Source organism: Rhinolophus ferrumequinum, chromosome 24 (assembly GCF_004115265.2).
Source record: "Rhinolophus ferrumequinum isolate MPI-CBG mRhiFer1 chromosome 24, mRhiFer1_v1.p, whole genome shotgun sequence".
Taxonomy (NCBI): domain Eukaryota; kingdom Metazoa; phylum Chordata; class Mammalia; order Chiroptera; family Rhinolophidae; genus Rhinolophus; species Rhinolophus ferrumequinum.
The window spans coordinates 4,919,379-4,939,120 of record NC_046307.1 but is presented as its reverse complement, the minus strand read 5'-3'; the positions used below and the strand labels follow the sequence as shown (position 1 = coordinate 4,939,120).

General features: G+C 48.4%; 1 protein-coding gene and 1 non-coding gene across 2 annotated transcripts; both read right to left on the bottom strand.

Annotated features, from left to right (window-relative positions):
* Positions 1-435: 435 nt before the first annotated feature.
* On the bottom strand, positions 436-4,108 carry NHP2 (NHP2 ribonucleoprotein). The gene is made up of 4 exons (XM_033096318.1): positions 3,858-4,108; positions 3,709-3,778; positions 1,289-1,394; positions 436-810 (listed from the first exon to the last, which is right to left on the bottom strand). Exons 1-4 carry the CDS (start codon positions 4,015-4,017, stop codon positions 685-687), a joined length of 462 nt encoding a protein of 153 aa, XP_032952209.1. The 5' UTR covers positions 4,018-4,108; the 3' UTR covers positions 436-684.
* LOC117017162 (small nucleolar RNA SNORA30/SNORA37 family) lies at positions 1,787-1,914 on the bottom strand. Its single transcript, XR_004422034.1, has one exon. It is a non-coding gene; the product is annotated as a small nucleolar RNA SNORA30/SNORA37 family (small nucleolar RNA).
* Positions 4,109-19,742: the final 15,634 nt, after the last annotated feature.

Genomic DNA, 19,742 nt, shown 5'->3' with positions numbered 1-19,742 from the left:
TGGAGGGTCTGGGTTATCAGGGCCATTATACCAAGCAGAAGAGATGGCCTGGGATTTTGAGTTTAGCTTCATATTCCTATTTAAAATGCCCTGTGTGGGTGGGTAAATTGCTTTTATAAGCTTCTCAGTGGCATTTAAGGCTCATGGGGGAAGAAGAGGAATTGGGGTGTCCTCATAGGGGCTGCAGGCTTCTGCTCAGTGGGGTCTGGGCTCAGCTGCCTTATCCTGCAGCTCCCACCTACTCTGGAAGTGGGAGGTAAAAGCTCAGGGTGGGCAGCAAATAGTCCGTTCTCAGCTTGAGTCTAACACCAGCCTGGTGGCTGGGCACTGGCACTGAACACTCTGTGAGAAAGGCTGCTTCACTCTTTCCTGCCCACCAACTCCTTGGCCCCACCAGCAGCTGCTGCTTGAAAGAACACCCACAGACGCATCACATTTTAGTGTGAGCATTTACTTCCCCCACACCTCGTCTCTGGAAATGAATGCCAGGAAATTCATCAGGAAACAGCACTATGGAGAAGATGATGGCTTTGCCTTCACAAAATAACTGTTGGAGCTTCCTGGGAAAAAACATGTGCTCAAGGGGCTGGGGAGATGCTGAGTGGGCAGCAGGAGGGTAGCCAGCCAGCTCGCCGCCAGACCAGCAGCTTCTGGAGCAGGTGCCCAGGTTGCCGCCCAGGTCCGTCACACCGATTGGGGCAGGGCATGCACCTCCTGCAGGCACTCCTCATAGGCCTCCTGGTACTCCTCGTGCGGCTTGACCATTATCACGCAGGTGGGGCGCTTGGAGCCTGCGGCTGCACCCAGGTCCTGCAAAAGACAGAAGGGCTGTTTGCCAGGAAGTCACAAACCCACCAGTCTAATCTGGCTCACAGATGTGTGCTATTTGGTCATCATTATATTTAAAAACATTTCAAATTGGTTGCCATCAATTAAACTCAGCAAACTTTCAAGTGGTCCAGCAACACTGGGTTTACATTCCCGTGTGGCAGCTGTGAAAAGGCTCTAGCCCAGCAGGGGCTGTCCCCTTCGGCAAGGCCTATGCTTTCCAGGTTCCTGCCATCCCCCCAGTCCCTGTGCTCTAGACCTGGCTCCTGATGTGTGAGGTTCCCAGAACACCCCCTCTGAGCACTGCACCCACCTAACAGGACTAGCATGGCCACAGCCAAGAAGCCGCCCAGGCCCGTCTTAGCTCTAGAGCCTGTACTCTTTCCCACTGGCCTGCTGCCGCAGCTCCTATCCCAGCCCCCTCCAGTGGGGATTAAGGTCAGGCTCATGGGCTCCTTACCGTCTTTGAAGGGATATAGATGTAGGGCAAATTCCGGTCCTCACACATAACTGGGAGATGGCAGTATACCTCAACGGGCAACGTGTCTCCTGCCAAAACCATGATCCTGAAACGGGAGAAACACTGTCATTTCTAGCTTGCTCATTCCCTCTTCAGTCAAAAGTACCACCTGTGGACTGGGCCTTGGGGGGTACAGACATGGGTAAGATGGCCCCTGCCCTCAAGGAGCCCAGTTATTAACGTGGGTCACCCAACCTCTGAAAGTGCGTGCAAATTTGTATTTGGTGACTGTGTTCCTCTGGAGAGATGATCTCTATTTTCTTTTTTATATTTTATTTATTTATTTATTTATTTTTGGAGGAGAAATAATATTTATTTTATTATTATCTATTTTCTTTTTATTTTGTTATTGTGTAGCAAAGGATGAAAAGGGAGAAGACCTAAGGTTAGAGCCACAGAGAGAAAGGCACAATGTTGAATAAGATGTCACAGAACAGTCTCTGTCCCATTAAGTGAAAGTGCCACTGGCACAGCCCCAGGGCAAGTATGCAATCAAGGGTTTTCTTTCAGCATCAGCTACCAAATCCTGGCCCCATTGCCTGGGAGAGGACCTGTGAAAGTGCTAAAAGAAGAATCAGGAGGCCACACTTGAACAGAAAGCTGAATGATGATGAATGTCTGCCAGGCAGCCCTGTGGGTGGGGGTGGGGGTGGGAGTGCAGGGGGCAGAGAAAGCATTTAAGGAGAATCAGAATGGCACCAGACACACAGAGGCTGGCTGATGGCAGCCTGGGATGGCTCTGGAATCCAGGATGGAGACGGGCAGACGAGGCTAGAGAGATTGGCAGGGACCACACACAAAGGCCTTGAGTGCCAGGCTAAGAAGCATGCACTGAGTCCCCAAATTGACAGGGCTTGCCAGATTCCTCAGCTAGGGCTTCTAGCTGGCAAGGTGTTGGCACTCTGGGGCAAGGGCCTCCAGAGCCCTGAAGACAGAAGGCAGAGTCTGTTCTCCAGGGGTGAGATGCAAGCACCACAAACACCAGGAAAGAGCTCTTGGTTCAAACTACTGGGTCTACACTCTCCTAGTTTGCCTTTTGCCTTGTGGGCTCTCCTCTGCAGGCTCCTCTGAGTAGCCTGGTGCTCCTCACACCTGGTCCTTGGCTGCCCTCTCAGTACCTTCTGACCTCATCTGTGGCCGTGGCATCAAGTGCCATCTATGTGCCGACAACTCCCAAATCTATTCTCTCCATCCTGGCCCTCTTCTAAGCTTGCAGCCCATATAACCACCTGACTGTTTGACAGTTTTGCTGGGGAGAGGGGTCACAAGTCTAAGAGGGACCTTGAAAACTTGCCTAAAACCAAACGCGATCTTCCTACACAAAGCCCGTCCCCTCCACTGCTCACTGTTTCAATGAGTGGGCCCTCTGTCTGTTCAGCTAGAACCCATACCTCCTCACTCCATGTCTGAAAATCCTCTCAGATCCATCCACTTTAGTTCTCTCCATCTTCACCATACCCAACCTAATCAAAATCATCCTTCACCTCCTCTAGACTACAGTAACCTCCTATTTCAATTTCCCCATATACTCTTGCACCTTTGATCCTTTCCAAAGTTGCCAGAAAAATCTTCTTAAGTTATAAACATAATTATGTCACTTCCTGGCTTTAACCCTCATTGTTGCCCCAAAGTTCTGAGTACAAAAACTTACGGCTTACAAAGCTCCATGAAAAGGTGGCACTCTGTCCACCCCTCCCCTCTCCTGCCCTGGGACCTATTCTGGCAGAACCCTTCCCCCCGGCACTAATCCCATATATTCAGATCTCAGCTACCCCCACCTATGTCAGGCTCCATTGAGCATCAAGTCCCCCCAGCAATATTTATTTATTGAGCACCTACAAGGTACCAGACACTTCTGGGGATATAGCAGGGAGAGGCTTTATCCTCTTCTCTCAAAGAGCCTATTGTCTGGCCTGACTGGGAGATGGAATAAGAATACAAATGAGTTTCAGATTCTGATAAATGCCAGAAAAGATGTAGGGTAAGGAAATCATTCTCACAAAAGCACTTTTTCTTCATAGTTAACCTATTACAATTTTTTACTTTGATTAAAATCATAGTGTCTGAAAGAGTAGAAACTCAATAAACAGTCGCTGAATGAAGAATGAAGCCGGGTCTACCCGAAGAGTTCGCTTATCCTATTCGCTTCCCCGGAATTCACTTTCCCCGCGGTGTCCCTTTGGGCTGGGTAAGTTAGGTGATGTATAGGTTAGCTGTGTTGAAGAGAATTTACTGACTGCTTGATTATCTTCTAATAGAGTCAGAGCACTTACCCCGATTTTCACCGAGCACCTACTAAATAGTAGGGATACCTTCATTACCGCTTGGAAATGCAAAATCAAGCGGGAGGGGGTTCTTACCCTTTCTCGCCTTTGTTGACAAATTTCTGAACCTCCTTCACCCCGCGCCGAATCTGCTTCTGTTTGACGGCTGCAATGACAGAAGAGTCAGTCCGCGGGCCTCGGCCCGCCACCCGCGCCCCCACGCGCCACCGCGCCGCCCGCCGTACCTTTCTTGATGCATTTGTAGAGCTTCCGCGTGAGGCGGCGAGAAGCCAGGGGCTGCGCGATGGGGTTCAGATTCACCAGCAGCTCGTGGTAAGTACGATCCCCGGAGGACGCCTCCGGCTGAGCCTCCTGCTCATCTGGATCTCGCTTTATTTTGGTCATCGCAGCGGTCGCGGCTACCGACTCCCCAGTAAGCGATGCACGCGGCCCAAGTCTTAGAAATCACTTCCCGGTCACCAGCTCTGGGGAAGCGTGTCAAACAGCACAACCAATTAGGAAGTGAGGGCTCGGACTCAGACCAATTGTTCCTGCTCAGCTTAGGGGCGGGGCTCGGGCTGTCATCCGCGGGCCCCGAAGGAACCGGAGACGTGGGCGGGGCCTGGAGGGAGGTGGGTCCTGGAGGGAGGCGGGATGCTGGGGAGGGACCCGGGCACCAGCTGGGGCTAGTCGGAGTTTGGCGTCACCTGTACGCTCTGGGAGCGGGAGGAGGCGGCGGTACCTGCGGGGCGTGACCACGTCTAAAGGGACAAATCGCTGCGTCTGCGAGCTGGGTGGGAGAATGCGAGGTCCGCCCAGTGCGATTCCAAACCGCGGTAGAATCTGCCCCCTTAGATGGGCAGTGCGCAACCTGAGCTGGTCCTGGTTGGTGTACCCCAGGTGCCAAGGTTCAGGTAAAGCCTGACACTGCTAATCGTTTCCTGCTTTCTTGCACCATTTCTCACACTCTGCTTTCACTTTCCTGCCGAGGGATGGATGGCCACTCAGGGAGCGCCTCGGTCTGGGCCGCTTTTCCCCAGGGAGCCCGAAGATCTCTCCCTCTTCCCGCAGGGATCTGCTCAAATGTTACTCATGGGAGGGGGTCCCTGATGACCACCTTATCTAAAATTGCAGTCCCCGCCGACTTCCCTCCCCCACCCCCTAACCTTTTTCCTCGTGGTTCCCACCGCTGCCTGGCCTCATAACACCGAGGGCATAGTGGTGACAGCTAGCGGGGTGAGGAGGAAAACTGCGTGGACACTGGGAACCGCACTCCGGAGTGGCGTGGGGACAGCTCTGAGTAGGCCCCCATTTTGCAGTTATTGTAGAAGATTAGTGGACAGTGACGCTGGGGAGGAGAGTAGGCCTAGACTGGGGTGGCTCTTGGTATCTCCAACATATTTCTTCCACTGTGTCTAGGAACACTGGCTGGATATTAATTAGATAATTGCTACAAATTAATTGCCTTTGATTATTCAGTGGAAGGCCTGCCATTTCTGTGATGGTGGAACAGCCAGAAAGTGGAACTTCAGAAGTCTGCAAGGTGGCCGTGGGATCACAGGTCAGTTAAGCCAACTTAAAATTTTACCTTTTAACCCTGCAAGCAGTCATTAAATAAACTACTAATAGGTTTTTAAATTTGGTATTTTAATAAGAAAAATCAGGATGCGATTCATCCTAACCTTAGACCCCAACTAATTTCACAAATATAAACACATATCAATTGAACAATGAAAATATGGTATATAAACAATAAAAAATAATTTGAAAGTAAAGTTTGTATGCACAATGTAACCAAAAATTGATCTTTTACATGTTTTCACTTTGGAACTTCTTGAGAAAAGATAGCTCTTCCTACGCTTTAGGACCAGCTTTAGGACTGGGGGTTGTGGTCCGCTTTGTCTGACTGCCCACCCCAAGCCCTCCCCGACTTGTCCCTGCTCCTGGGCCCTGCAGTGGCAGTCCTGGCCCTCCCTGGGAAGCCAAGTGCCTCTGAGCACACAGCTGGCAGGATTCTGCCTCAGGGCGCTTTTCTGTGTTCTCTCTCTGAGTGGTATTCCTGTCAACGTTTTCAGCATTGTGGGACAGATGACAGGTGCCAGGGTCACCGAGGGAAGAAGTGCTGCTAGATGGGTTTATGGGGCACAATGAACTCTGTCCAGAGGAGAATTTCTTCCCCAGAAAACCCAACTCAAGCAATGTGCTTGACTGACCTCACCAAGGCCTCGGTTATAAAGGCCTCTCAGTTCTTATACGGAAGGAGGAAGGAATAACATTTATGTGCCAAGCATATCATATGTAATACTATCTCACCCAGTGCCCACAAGTGCCCACAAGGAATACCTTATTTATTTCCTGAGGCTTATAAAGGTGAATAGCTCTGTCTAGCTCACACAAAGCTGGATTTGAACCCAGGTCTGCTTGTCTCCAAGCCTGTGCTTTGCTCAGGCTCTGTGACTTGACATTCGATATTAGCTCAAAGGTCATGAAACATGGCTGGATAGTGAAAGTGTGGGAACCTTGGCCTGACTAGGTCACAAGTGTCAGCTTTTTGAGCGATAACACAAGGTAGTGCCAAGAACAAATATGTCCTCAGTAAGCTACACCGTCTATTCCTAACACCAGTCTCATAGACGTGTGTCAGATTCATGGTGATTTATGTGACTTTACTGATTGTGTTCATATGGCCACTGGAGCTCACCTGAAACATTGTAGAGTGGGTGAGGACATAATGACCAATAGGCAGTAGACCAGGGATCTAAATGACAAAAGGCTTTGGGCAAGCCATTCAACTCAGTGGGCTTCAGTGCCTAGTCTCTAAAGTGAGAAAGTTAGACCTAGATGGACTAAGGTCTCATCTTTTAAAAAATTTAGGAGGATGATTTTTTTTAAATTGAGCTATAATTCACATACCATACAATTCACCCACTTAAAGTGTACAATTTAGTGGTTTCAGGGTATTCACTGTCACCACAATCAATTTTAGGACATTTGCATCACATCAAAAAGAACCCCTACACCCTTTGGTTATCACCCTCTGACCCCCTCATCCTCCCTAGGCCTAAGAAACCATTACTCTACTTTCTGTCTCTGTAGATATCCGTGTTCTGGACACGTCATAGAAATGCAATCACACACTGTGTGGCCTTTTCTGTCTGGCTTCTCTCACTCAGCATAATGTTTTGGAGGTTCCCATGTGTCGTAGCCTGAATCAGTGCTTCATTATTATATAACAGTCCAAAACCCCGTTTCATCCACTCATCTGCTGATGGTCACTTGGGTTGTTTCCACCTTTTGGCGGTGTGAACAGTGCTGCTGTGAACATTCATGTACACACTTTTGTGTGGGCACGTTTTCCATACATACCCAGAAGAACGGCTTTGGCAAATGGTAACTCCATGTTTACCTTTTTGGGGACCTGCCAAGCTGTTTTTCCAAAGTGTGGCTGCACCATTTTACACTTCCACCAGCAGTGTACAAGGGTTCCAGTTCTCCACATTCTCACCCACACTTGCTGCGATCTGACTTTTTCATTACTGTATAGCAATCCTAGTGGGTGCAAAGTAGTATGTCATTGTGGTTTTGATTTGCATTTCCCTGATAGCTAATGATGCTGAACAACTTTTCATGTGCTTACTGGATGTTTGCATGGTACTGGAAAAATACCTATTCAAATCCTTTGCCCATTTTTTAGTTGAGGACGAGTATTCTGACTTTTTACTTATCAATAAGCTATTAATAGATGCTTACTCTAGGAGCTGAAGTTCAGGTAAGTAGAAGAAAAAATAAAATTATATATAGTTTATGCAATTTATTGGAAATCTATTTTAATTCTTTTGTAGGCCAGTTATGTCAGTATTAGTCAAGATGATGGATGGAAACCTACATGCCCCCCTGGTTTCCTTAGTGGCAATTGGCGTCTTCCCAGAAATGAGACCTGAGTTTTGGGCCAGATTCTAAGGCGAGAGGGACCATCAAGTGGGATTCTGGAAGATGGAAACTTCCTCAAGCACAGCTGCGAATAGTCAGGGTGGCACTTCAGAAAAATGGGCTTCTTTAGGGTCACTGTTTTGGCTTTGGATCTTAAAATGTATTATATAAAAAGTGACAATGTTTATGTTAAGAAAATTTCAGGTAGTATATAACAGTATAAAGCAAAAAGTTAAACATCCTCCTTAAGCGCTATTGCTCCCATTTAAGCTCTCCAGAGGTATTCACTATTAGGTTTTTTTGTGTACATGTGCAAGTATATATATATTTATTTGTTTACATAAATTAAATAGTATAACATATTGTTCTGGCAATTTATGTCCACTTAATATATTTTGGGAAAATTTTGTTTCCACCATAGAGATAAATCTTTCAATGCCTCCATCGTATCGCATCATGTGGATTTCTGCAATTTATTTAGCTGCCCTACTATGGACGTTAGTGTGTTTTTACTATTTTGGATAAGTTTGCAATGAATATTATGCAGTCTCTTTGTTACTTTTGTGAGTGTATCCAGGGATAAATTCCTAACGTTATAATTTTGGTATATGCAGTATTGTCCAATTGTCCTCTAAAAAGGTACGACTTACAGTTACCATAATAATATCTCTCCATGGCCTGCCAAGACTGGGTTTTAGCAACCCTTTTTTTTTACTGGGAGGAGGAGTGGTGATGATCCAATAGGGAGAAATGATGTCTTGTTTTAATTTACATTTCTTTAGTTTGGAGGGAAGCTGGGTATTTCGTATTTTTACAGGTCATTTGTGTTTCTTTTTTCTGTTAACTCCCGTTTTATTCTTGTATAGTATTTCTATAGGGTGTCTCTTACCGCTTTAGAAAAGCTTTTTGTATTTGAAGGAAATTTTTGTAGTGCTTGTGTGGTTTCACTGTTTATATAAAACATTTTTGATCCATCAGGTTTAATGTGAGTGTTAGGAGAAAGGCAGGTCTGCAGGGCTCAAAACCGTGAGCTCGAATCCAGATGGCTAGCCATTGTCCTGCTGCCATTTATTGAATTCTTTCTCTTTTTATCCATTCATTTAAAATGCCTCTGTGTGTACTAGATTCTAATATGTGTTTGGGTCCATTTCCAGCCTCTCTATTCTTTCTTTAGTATTAAATTGTTTTGATGGATGTAGTGCTTGGTTTGTCAAATTTGGTTGTTTTTTTTGTTTGTTTGTTTGTTTTTTACTTTTTAATATCTAATAGGGCTTTGGCAGTTTACCAATTTAAACCAAGTCTAGGGAAAGCATGCTGTGTGGACAGAGGAAGGGAGTCAAACAGACCAGCATTTGATTCCAGATTCCCAGTTTGTTCGCTTTATAGCGTTGGACACATTGTTCCACTTCACCGGCGCTTTGGTTTTACTGTGCTTCTGTTTTTTTCACCTTCCAAATGGGATGACAATTGAATGAGATGCTGCTTCCTGGAAAGGCCCTGCGTGGCGGCATGAGCTGGTTGTGGAGGTTCCTCGTTGAGCCACAGGGCATCACCCTGGGCGTTAGAGGGTCAGGGTGAGGACTCTACAAGACCAAGGGGACATGTCCCTGTCCTCCCCAGTCCTCCAGGTGCAGGAATTCCCTGTCCAGCCAGCACTGAGGCCATTACCAGGGCCGGCCCAGCCTTCTCTCCCATCTGCTCTTCAGAGGGAGAGCTGTCCCTGGAGGTCTGAAGGGAGGCCAAGGTGTGGGTGGGTGGGTCGTGGACAGAGCATGGACGTTTGGCTTGGGGCATCCACACATGTGCATGTGGGTCCCTCACTGTACAGAACAGAATGGGGCAGGTAGAAATAGAAGGGGGAGGTCAGGGGCTCCATCTGTGCTCTTGCCCTGAACCCCTCCAATGTGAGGGGCGGGCCTGCTTCCCTTCTCCTTTCTCTCATGATGATAGATTCATGAGAGTGGGCAGGTGTATTCAATTGTTCAACAATCAGTTATGGGGACCGACTGGTGGCAGTAGTTTCCTAGGGCTGTCCTAATAAAGTCCCGTAAATTAGGGGGCTTAAAACAACACAAATTTATTGTCTCCAATTCTGGAGGCTAGAAGTCCAAAATAAAGGTGTCAGCAGGGCTGTGCTTCCCCTGCAGGCACCAGGAGAGAATCTGGTCCATGCCTTTCTCTTGGCTTCTGGTGTGGCCAGCAATCCCTTGTGCTCCTTGGCTTGTAGACACATCAGTCCGTGCCCCCATTGCCACATGACTTTCTTTCTGTCTTCACATGACGTTCTTTCCTCTTCTTATAAGGACACCAGTCATATTGGATTAGGACCCACCCTAATGACCTCATCTTAACATGATACATCTGTAAGGACCCTATTTCCAAATATGGTCACATCACAGGTACCAGGAGTGAGGACATGAACAGATCTTCTTAGGGGATCCATAACCCTGGGAACTCTGAGGGCATGAGCTGGAACTCCCTGTGTGACTATGGGATCAGGTGACGCTGAGCCAGTCCTGTGGGCCATCTGGACAGGTATGGGTAGTGATAGGTCAGAGGGCTGGACCTGGAGGGCCTTGTGTCCTGCCACTGGGCAGTTTTTAACGTTGGGCATCAGTGCTGACTCTCCCTTCCCCTTGCCCAGCCAGTGACTTGGAGTGGGCAGCTGCATATGGCTCCGATTTCTGGTGGAGATAAAATTAGAAGGGAGGACTGGACTTTTAGAAGTCCCATGGACCCCAGGGACTGCCTAACCCAGACACTTAACAGATGGGAGGCTGAGGCAGTGCCATGAGGCGCTCTGTGTTCTGGTTGGGTACTTTGTGTGGAAGCTGTGGGCCGTGGGCCGTGGGCTGTGGGCTGTGGCTCCAGTTACCGGGGGGTGGGGGAGGCGATGGCCACTGAGTCTGTCATCAGCCCCAGTCCCCAATGAAAGCCTGGGGTAGACTCTCCTTCAGGCCACCAACTCCTACCGAAAATGCAGTTTTCCCAGATGGGTGTTTTGTCTGGGGCTGCCTGGAGGAGGGGGCGGTGGGTACCTGTGCCATTGCTGTTTCAATTCAGACTCTTGCGCCCATGGTCCTGGGGCCTGTGGGGGCCTGCTCGCCTCTGCAGCCCCCTGCGACCTCTCCTGGGTTGCTGCCACCTGCTTCATCTGTTACCCTCTGTCACTGGCTTTCATCTGTCACTGGCTTTGCATGCTCTCAAAACTCAGGAAGTTTCTCCTCTGTTGAAGACTCTCTCCTGTTTTCTTAAGGTTTGGTAAAGGTTGGTGAGGTGTTGGGGTGTGTGTGTGTGTGTGTGTGTGTGTGTGTGTGTGTGTGTTCGCAAAACCTGCCCCCTCTCTAGGGCACCATGCTGCCTCCCACTGTTTAATGGATCCTTGAGTAAATGCTTGATGGGCACATTTTCTGTTCCTGTGCCCAGAAAATCTCTTCCTTGTTCCTAGGCCTCCTGGAATTGACAGTGGTAGGCCTGCCAGACTTCATGCCATAGAGCTAGCTCCGTTCCTTACATAGCTGGTCCCCAGGCAGCAACATTCTGGCGTGCCAGCCACAATTTACAGCTAAGGCCAGGGCAGAGGGTGCCAGCGTGGTGCTCATGGGCTTGAACTCTGGGTGGCCAGAGTTTTTCTGCCAGCAGTGTCTGTGGAGTAGGCAAACTGTCAGTAGAGAGAATGCTGAGGAGGTTTGGGTCTCCACAGTCACCTACTGGACTTGCCATTCATTCCAAAAATGGACTGAGCATCTGGAATGTGTCAAACACTGTGCTAGGCATTGGGGGGGGGCAGTGGTGAACTAGAGAAAGGCCTGGCCTCCCCAGAGGCTTCATATGAACTCTGGTGCTGCTTTCCATGTTGGGGAAGCACTGGGAGCTCTAAGAATATAGAACTGGAACTTGGGAAAGGATCTGCGAAAACCTGCCTCCTACTGAGACTGGCTGGGTGGGGTTGGGGGGGTGCTAGAAATTCCTGGAGGTGAGGAGGGAGCCAGGGCAGGAGGGGCCAAGTAGCAGCGCCCACTTGGATGGCCACCATCAATGCTTATCGCAGCCGTATTCATTGTTGGGGTCCCTCTGTCCCACAACGCAGAGATATCCAGAAGGGTAGAGACTGTCTGTGGATCTCAGTACCTGGCAGGGAGTCAGGGCTCAGAAAACATTTGAAGGAATGAACTTGACGGAGTTTTGTTTAGATCTTGAGGCTACTGGGTGGGGAGCACTGCAGGAGTTTAAGTGGGGCTAACTGGGTAGCTCTGTGCTTTTGGAAGATTATGCAGGCTGCTGTGGGAAAACAGAGAAGTGGACAACACACTTAGTAGCTTCCTCTGGCTGCTGGCTGAAGGGGAGTCAGAGATTTGAAGCTGGTGCTTGAAGATGGAGGAGACCACATACAAAGACCAAAGAGTAGCAGCCAGGAGCTGAGAAGGACCCCTGGCTGACAGATAACAGGGACCCAGTCCTAAAACCATAAGGAACTGAATCCTGCCAACCACAGGAATGAGCTTGGGAGAGGCCCCTATGCACCAGATGAGATCACAGCAGGTTGGAACTTTGATTACAGCCTTGAAAAGCGCTGAGCAGAGAACCCAGCCACGCCACTCTGGACTTCCAACATGCAGACCTGTGAGAAGATAAAGGGATATTGTCTAAGGCCCTGAGTGGTTGTATGTTATAACAGCAGTAGAAAACGAACATGCCAATTTCTGGATGCACTCATTGAATTGAAAACAAAGGTGGATGGAAGGTCAGGACAGGCTGGCAGAGAAAAGAGCCCCAGGGGGACTTGGAGTGGGCGAGGACCAAATGCACAGAAAGTAGGTGCTGGATAAATGTTGGCCACTGTGGTCACGGCTGGAACTGCAGGGAGACCTGGAGCCCAGAAGCGGTGGAGACCTGCAGAGGGCTTTTGCCTCCTGACACTGCCTGTTCCAGAGTCACTGATTTCCATGAAGTGTGATGGGATAAAGAGGTGACATCGTCACTGCCCAAGCCCCGCCACTGCCCTGGGGCTGGGGTCTGTCAAGCAGGCTGGTCTCCTCAGGCCAGGAGCTCGGTCCTGCTCTCCCTCACATGTACACCCACCCTATGGAGCAGTAAGGCATGAGCAGAAGTCAACTGTGGCTGGCTCTGGCTTGTGAACTTTTTATGCTGTTGACAGCTGGTGTTTTGCTTTGCCTTTGGAGAGAGCGGGAAGGTCGTGGTCCTACTCCTAGAAGGTGAGAACTGGAAGCATATTTAGGACCCATCTATTCCCCCCTGTCCTGTAACAGAGGGAAATGATGAGGCTTGGAGAGGCAGGGACTTGTCCCGACCACAGAGCAAACCAGCTGGGGATGGAGAGAGGCAGGATTCTGGGAGCAATGAGTCGTTCCCTTCCTAGTCCTGTGCTCCTCCCAGACCCCAATTCTCAGGGAGGGACAGGGACCTAATGTTGCTCAGCTTCTGTCTGTGCCTCCTTTACTACACATGAGAAAGAGGAGTGTGTTTTTCTCCTTGTCCATGATGGACAGAGCAGAGACCAGCCAGGCGGAGTAAAGCCGACTGGACGGGAAACTGAGTTGAGAGAATTTGGGCTTCATTGGGAGACCATGGGTGTCAGCATCCATTTTGCTACCAGTCCGAAGTCTGTGTGCCTGGCACTTCGAAGGGCCAAAACGCAAAACTTCCGAGTTTGGAGTAAGGAAAACTTTATTGATCGAGAAGACACCAACCAAATGGGAGTCCTAGTGGTTTCTCAAATCCATCTTAAGAAAGTACAGAGTTCAGGCTTTTTATGTGAAGGGAAGGGGAACTAGGAGGAGGCCAGAGGTGACTGACCACCACAGACACCTGGGTGCCAGCAGGGTTCCAAGGAAGGCTGTGCTAGTTGATATGAGTCGGGACACGAGTTCCTGCAAGTTTTTGATAAACAATACCTACTTCCCTTACCTCCTCAAGCCCCAATCATAATTCCTCTAATGATTAGCACATCTGTATGCAAGACTAAGGAGAAACTATTAGCCTGAAGGCCATGGGAACAACACAGGCTTAAACAAGATGGAGTCACAGAGGCTGAACATTTCACTCTGTTACAATTTGATTTAGATCAGGGATTGACAAACGTTTTCTGTTAATGGCCAGGTAGTAAATATTCTAGGCTTGCGTGCTGTATAATCTCTGTTGCAACTCTTCAACTCTGCCGTGTAACTCAAAAGCCGCCGTGGACAATGTATAAACAAGTGGACATGGCTGTGTTTCAATAAAAATGTATTTATAAAAACAGGCAGCAGGCTGGGTTTGGCCCATGGGCCAAAGTTCACGGTAGTTGGTTGATTTGGATGGTGGTAGTGGCTTCCCCTATTGTCATCAATATCATTATTTGGAGCCTAATTGTGGAAGGTCTTGGATGCCTAGAGCACTTGCTGGTAACGCAGAGCCCTTAAGAGATTCAAAAAAATAGTAATATGATTGTTTTCAGTTTTCTAAAAATTTCAATAAGTAATATACTTATTGATAGAGTTCAAAATTACACCAAAAAGTTACACAGAGAAAAGTGTCCCTCCCACCCATTTTAGTTACCCATTTTTGTAACCAGCAGCAACCAAAGAAACCCATTTTCTTCACTACCTCCCATAGGAAGTCGATAATCTATCCTAATTATACAAATGCTACCGCCCCCCCTTTTATACCATGAACAGCATTCTGCATCGTATACAATTTTGGTAGTTTTACTCAGATAGCATTAACAAATTAATTTCTCAAATGTTTAGGGAGGTTTGACATTTTCATGATGTTGAATCTTTCTAGTCAGGAATGCAACAGGCCTTTCCATTTGCTCAGATATTTTGTGTGCTCGAGTATTTCATATTTTCGTTCTCTTTATCTTGAATATTTCTTGTTGAATGTCTTCCTAGGTGTTTTAGGTCTTTTCTTCTTTTATATCTTCTGATTATTGTTGACATATACAAAAGCCATCTTACTGAATTCTCTTAAAGTTTAGAATAGTGTTTTGATTAATTTTCTTTTGGTTTTCCATGTATATAATCATATTATCTGCAAATAATTATTTCACCTACTACTTTCCTGTTCTTATACCTCTTATTTCTTTCTCTTGTCCAATTGCATTGGTGGTCCTCCAGAAAAAGTGAAATAATAAATGGAAGACGACTTTGTATTGTTTCTTACTTTAATGAAAGTGCTTCTGGAAGATGACCTTTCGGTTGTTTTTATAAACGTTCATCTTATTCTGTTTTGTCAAGAATATTTACTAAAAATATATGTTGAGATTTATCAAATTTCCTGTTAGTATATATTGACAAGACTTTTTTCTCATTTTATCTATTAATATGGTGTGTTATATTAAGAGTTCCTGATATTAAACCATCCTTGCTTTTCTGGAATAATCATTGCTTGGTTATGATTTAAAATGATTATTAATGTGTGGTTGGATGGTGTTTGCTTATATTTTATAGCATTCTTGCATTAATATTCACAAATGAACTCAGTCTGTAATTTTCTGTACTGGGTGTGTTAAGCCGGACGCCTGAGATGACCTCCAAGCAGAGGTGTGCAGGAGGTCGTGGGACCTGAGCATCTGAGCATCTGCTGCTCAGGGGAAAGGGCCAGACTAGGGAGAGAGTTCTGTGAGCTCTTTACATAGAGGTGGTATTTCATACCAGGTGACTGGAGGAGATCAGCAGGGACTGAATGGAGAGAAGAGGAGGACTAAGTCCTGGGGGGCTTCCACATGTTCCAGTCAGCCTCTGAGGAGGGACCAGCAAAAGAAGTGGAAAATTATTTGGCAATAAAGAGGAATGAGGTACCGATCCCAACTATAATGTGGATGAACCTTGAAAACAGTACGTTGGATACAAAAGGCCACACATAGTATGATTCCGTTTATATGACGTGCCCAGAATAGGCAAATCTATAGAGACGGAAAGTAGATCAGTGGTTGCAGGGGCTGGAGGGAGGGTGAGGATGGGGATGACGCTAATGGGTAAGGTTTCTTTTTCTTTTTTCCTTTTTAAATTAGTTTCAGGTGCACAAAACAATGTCCTGGACATTTACACCCCTCACAAAGTGACCGCCCCGCTCCCCAAATTTACTACCCCTCTGACATCGTATGTAGCTGTTATAATTCCATTGACTCTATTCCCTATGCTGTACTCCACATCCCGTGACTATACATATTTAATTATAGTTGACATTCAATATTATTCAGCTTCAGCTTCAGGTGTACAGCGCAGGCGTCAGGCATCTAAGGGTTTCTTTTTAGGTGATGCACATGTTCTAAACTTAGATTGTGGTGACAACTCTGTGAATATGCTAAAACCATTGAACTGTACACTTTAAGTGGGTGGCTTTTATGGTATGTCAATTATATCTCAGTAAAAATGTGTGTGTGTGTGGGAGGGGGGAAACCAGAAGAAGTGGCCGGAATGTGGAAAGAAACTCTGGTGACTGGCATGATGAAGCTGGTCCACCCTGGGTCAGGGGTCAAAGCAGTCCCTTCTTCATTGCAAGAAGTACTGACCTGGCAGCCAGAAAAAAGGGTCAATGTTAGGAGGAACACCTCTCCGGGAGGAAAAGATTTACTGGCAGGAGGTGAAAAGGAAAAGGGGTGGGCCAGGCACTAGAGCCTAGACTAGCCCAACGTACTCGTAAATCAGCAGGTGAGCTGGCCGATCTGGGCTGGGGGCAGCGGGGAGGGGGAGGGAGAGAGAGAGAGAGAGAGAGAGAGGGAGGGAGGGAGGGAGGGCGGGGGAGGGAGAGGGAGAGGGAGAGGGAGAGGGAGAGGGAGAGAGAGAGAGAGAGAGAGAGAGAGAGAGAGAGAGAGAGAGAGAGAGAGAGAGAGAGAAATGACTGGAGCTGGTTCTGGAAAGGCAGTAGCCAGCAGAGGGACTAGGCGAGGTGGGTGGGGGTGTGCCCGGGAGGAGGCTCCGCTGAGTCAGGGAGCAGGCAGGATTTAGATAGGGGATGTCGGAATCGATGAATGAGATTTATGTCATGGGGGTCGAGGGGTAAGGAAGGAATGGTTCTGCAAATCTGCCCTCCCCCCGCAATTAGGGCAGTCGGAAGTATTTGTTGGGACCACCGCGTGTGTAAAGGGCTGACCCTGGCAGGCCGGGCCGGGCAATTGGTCTGTACGGGGGGGGGGGGGGGGTTTGGGGGGGGGTCCGAATCGTGCACACGCGCAGATGGCCCGGTGGGCGTGCCGGAAGTGCCGCGGTTAGACAGGGCTGTGAGCTGGGGGGCGCTACTGGGGTGGCGAGGGTGTCATCTTGCAGGAAACAGGATTTGGTGAGGAAGAGGGGAGGCTATTCCAGGCAGATGGAGGTTTGCGCTGCCAAAGTCATCCAGATGCCACCGATGTGGGGCTCCGGCCAGTGGAGGCGGAGATTGCTGAGGATGCTGGGAAAAGGCGACTGGTGGAGGCGCCCCCGGAGGAGATACTGAGCCAGGTGAGGGGGTCGGTGGCCAGCGATGCAACCGGATGTGTGAAGCGCAGGACACTGGTAACGAGTGAGTGAGTGACCAGTTCGTGGCGTGTGCTGGTGTTTCACTCTCTACACCCATTTTAGTGCTGGCCCGATTTTCAAATGAAGAAAATTGAGGCTCAAAAAGTGGAAATGACTTGTTCTAAATCCCTGAGTTGGGACGCAGGGCAGCCGGGATTTGAACTGGGTCTCCTGTTTCCAAAGCCGGATCTGGAGCTCCTGTATTAGAGTTTAGGGGCAACTTTTCCTGCACAGGATCAGATATTAGTATTTTCCGCTGTGTGAGCCAAGAGGCAAAATCCAGGATATTATGTAGGTAAGTACATAATCTACGAAGAGATAAAGCATATTTCTATACATTTTTATTGACAATTAAAAACTTTATGGACACTAAATTTAAATTTCATAAAACTTATGTGTCAGGAAATGCTATTCTTTTGATTTTTTTAACCACTTAAAAATAATGAAAACCATTCTTTGTTCAAGGGTCATACACAATCAGGCAACAGGCCAGATTTAGGCCATTGGCCATAGTCTGCCAACCCCTGGTCTAGATCTGTGCTGGCCAGTACAGTGGTCTTGGCCACATGTGGCTGCCAAACACTTGAAAAGTATCTAGTCCAAATTGAGATGTGCTGTAAGTGTAAAATCCATGCTGCATTTCAAAGAGCCCCCCCGCCAAAGAAAACAGTAAAATAATTTTCTATATTGATTACATGTTGAAATTACAATATTTTGGATAGATTGGACTAAATAAAATAGTTTATTAAAATTAATTTTACCTGTTTCTTTTTTGCCTTTTTACTAATTGTCTACTAGTCTTTTAATGTAGCTATTAGAAAATGTTAAATGAGACATGTATTTGCATCATGTAAAGTTCTGCTTGGGGAGTGAGGCTGGGGGCCACGGGGTGGAGGACCCCTCCATTTGTGTTGCAGGAGGTGGGAGGAGGTGTGGCCTGGCATTCAGGAGTGGAGTGTGGGGCTACGTGGGGACAGTGCATCTCCTTAAGGAGAAGTGGTTGGGCGGGAGGTATGCAGTTCGAGGTGGTGGTAGGGCTTCAGGGAGTAGTGGGATTTAGTTATTTGGGGGGCACCTCTGAGAGGCTGTGGGGCAAGGTAGGTGGCAAGAAGCAAGAGGTTGTTGAGCAGTCGGCCAGGTGAGGGAGTGTGGGAGGAGGACCCCGCCTGAGGAGCTTCCATCTCTTGACCTTCCTGGATCAGGAGACAGTAGGGTCTTGTCTTCCATTCTGAGCCTAGACCGGGCCCGGCCTTGGAGAAGTGATTGGGCCAGTTCACTGACAGAATGCAGACACAGCTCTCACCCCAAGGATCCTTCCTTGTCACAGCAGGAGAAGGCTCATGGCTGTTTCCTCTTCAGCCCAGCCCAGCCTGGGGAGTCCTGCCTGTTCCCGCCTTGTGCTGGGAACACACGTGGCTTTTGGAGCCCTGGCTCCCTTGCTGTTCATGCCCAGGAGCACGTGGCTTCCTGTTTCTCGGTGTAGGACAAAGGTGGGTTTATGTGCCCTAATTTGTGCTTTGTGCTCAGCACTTGAGGTGAGAGGATGAAAACCTCACACGCCTCTCGTCCCTCATCTCCAAGTGCTGGGCCTCGGAGGAGGGCTGGACGGGCCTCGGAGGAGGGCTGGACGGGCCTCGGAGGGAGGAGGGCTGGGCGGGCCTCGGAGGGGGGCTGGACGGGCCTCGGAGGGGGGCTGGACGGGCCTCGGAGGGAGGAGGGCTGGATGGGCCTCGGAGGAGGGCTGGACGGGCTGCTAGGACACTAAACGGGGGGCCTGGCTTCTCGGCCTGGGGCTGCGGGACATGTTACTTCCTGCTGTAGACTGAATGTTTGTGTCCCCCCCAAATTTGTATGTCGAAATCCTAACCCTCAATGGGATGGTATTAGGAGATGGGGCCTTTGGGAGGTGATGAGGGTGGAGCCCCATGAATGGGGTCAGGGCTCTTAAAAAAGGGACTCCAGAGAGCTCCCTCACCCCTTCTGTGGGGACACAGTGAGAGGACCGCTGTCTATGAAGCAGCCTGTCACTAGACACCAAGTCTGCCAATACCTCGATCTTGGAGTTCCCAGACTCCAGAACTGTGAGAAATAAATGTTTATAAGCTACCCAGTCATAGTATTTTGTTACAGCAGCTTGAACAGACTAAAACACTCCCCTTCTCTGACCTTTGGTTTCTATCACTGTCAATGAGGGGTTTGGACTTGATCTTTGAAAGGGATCATCTCTCGATCACTTTCTGTCCATTAAGGACTAATGTATTAGAAGAAATGGACAAAACAGACCATGCCACTAGAGGCAGGTGTAACCAGGAAGCAAGGGGGCTGTCACCTATGGTGGTGTGGTTTTCTCCTTGAGAGAGGCAGACAGTGTTTACCACCGCCTTCCTTGCCAGGCCCAGCTTTCAAGCACTGGGTGGTTCTGCTCCAAATTTCCAGCCTTCCTGCCCATCCTGCCCTATGCATGGAGTCAGGATCAAAGCCACACATGGACACAAAGTTCTGCCCACCCCCCCTCCTTAATATCTCTCATGGCCCCGCCTTTCCACCCATCCCCTGGACTATTGCTGGCCCAGTACTCACTGACTTCCTGTTTCCTGGGGATAAAAGGAACCCTTTGTCATGGCATGTAAAGCCCCTGCCCAACTGCACGGTCTCAACTTCTCTCTGTCCTGTGGGGCTACTTGCAGTTCCTCTAACAGC

Excerpts from the sequence above, each read along its gene's own strand:
- NHP2 (XM_033096318.1), bottom strand. The coding sequence starts at position 4,017 with ATGACCAAAATAAAGCGAGATCCAGATGAGCAGGAGGCTCAGCCGGAG. Across the intron at positions 3,779-3,857 it reads CTACAAATGCATCAAGAAAG|CCGTCAAACAGAAGCAGATT; the intron begins GTACGGCGGGCG and ends CTGTCATTGCAG. Across the intron at positions 1,395-3,708 it reads GTCAACAAAGGCGAGAAAGG|GATCATGGTTTTGGCAGGAG; the intron begins GTAAGAACCCCC and ends CTCCCGTTTCAG.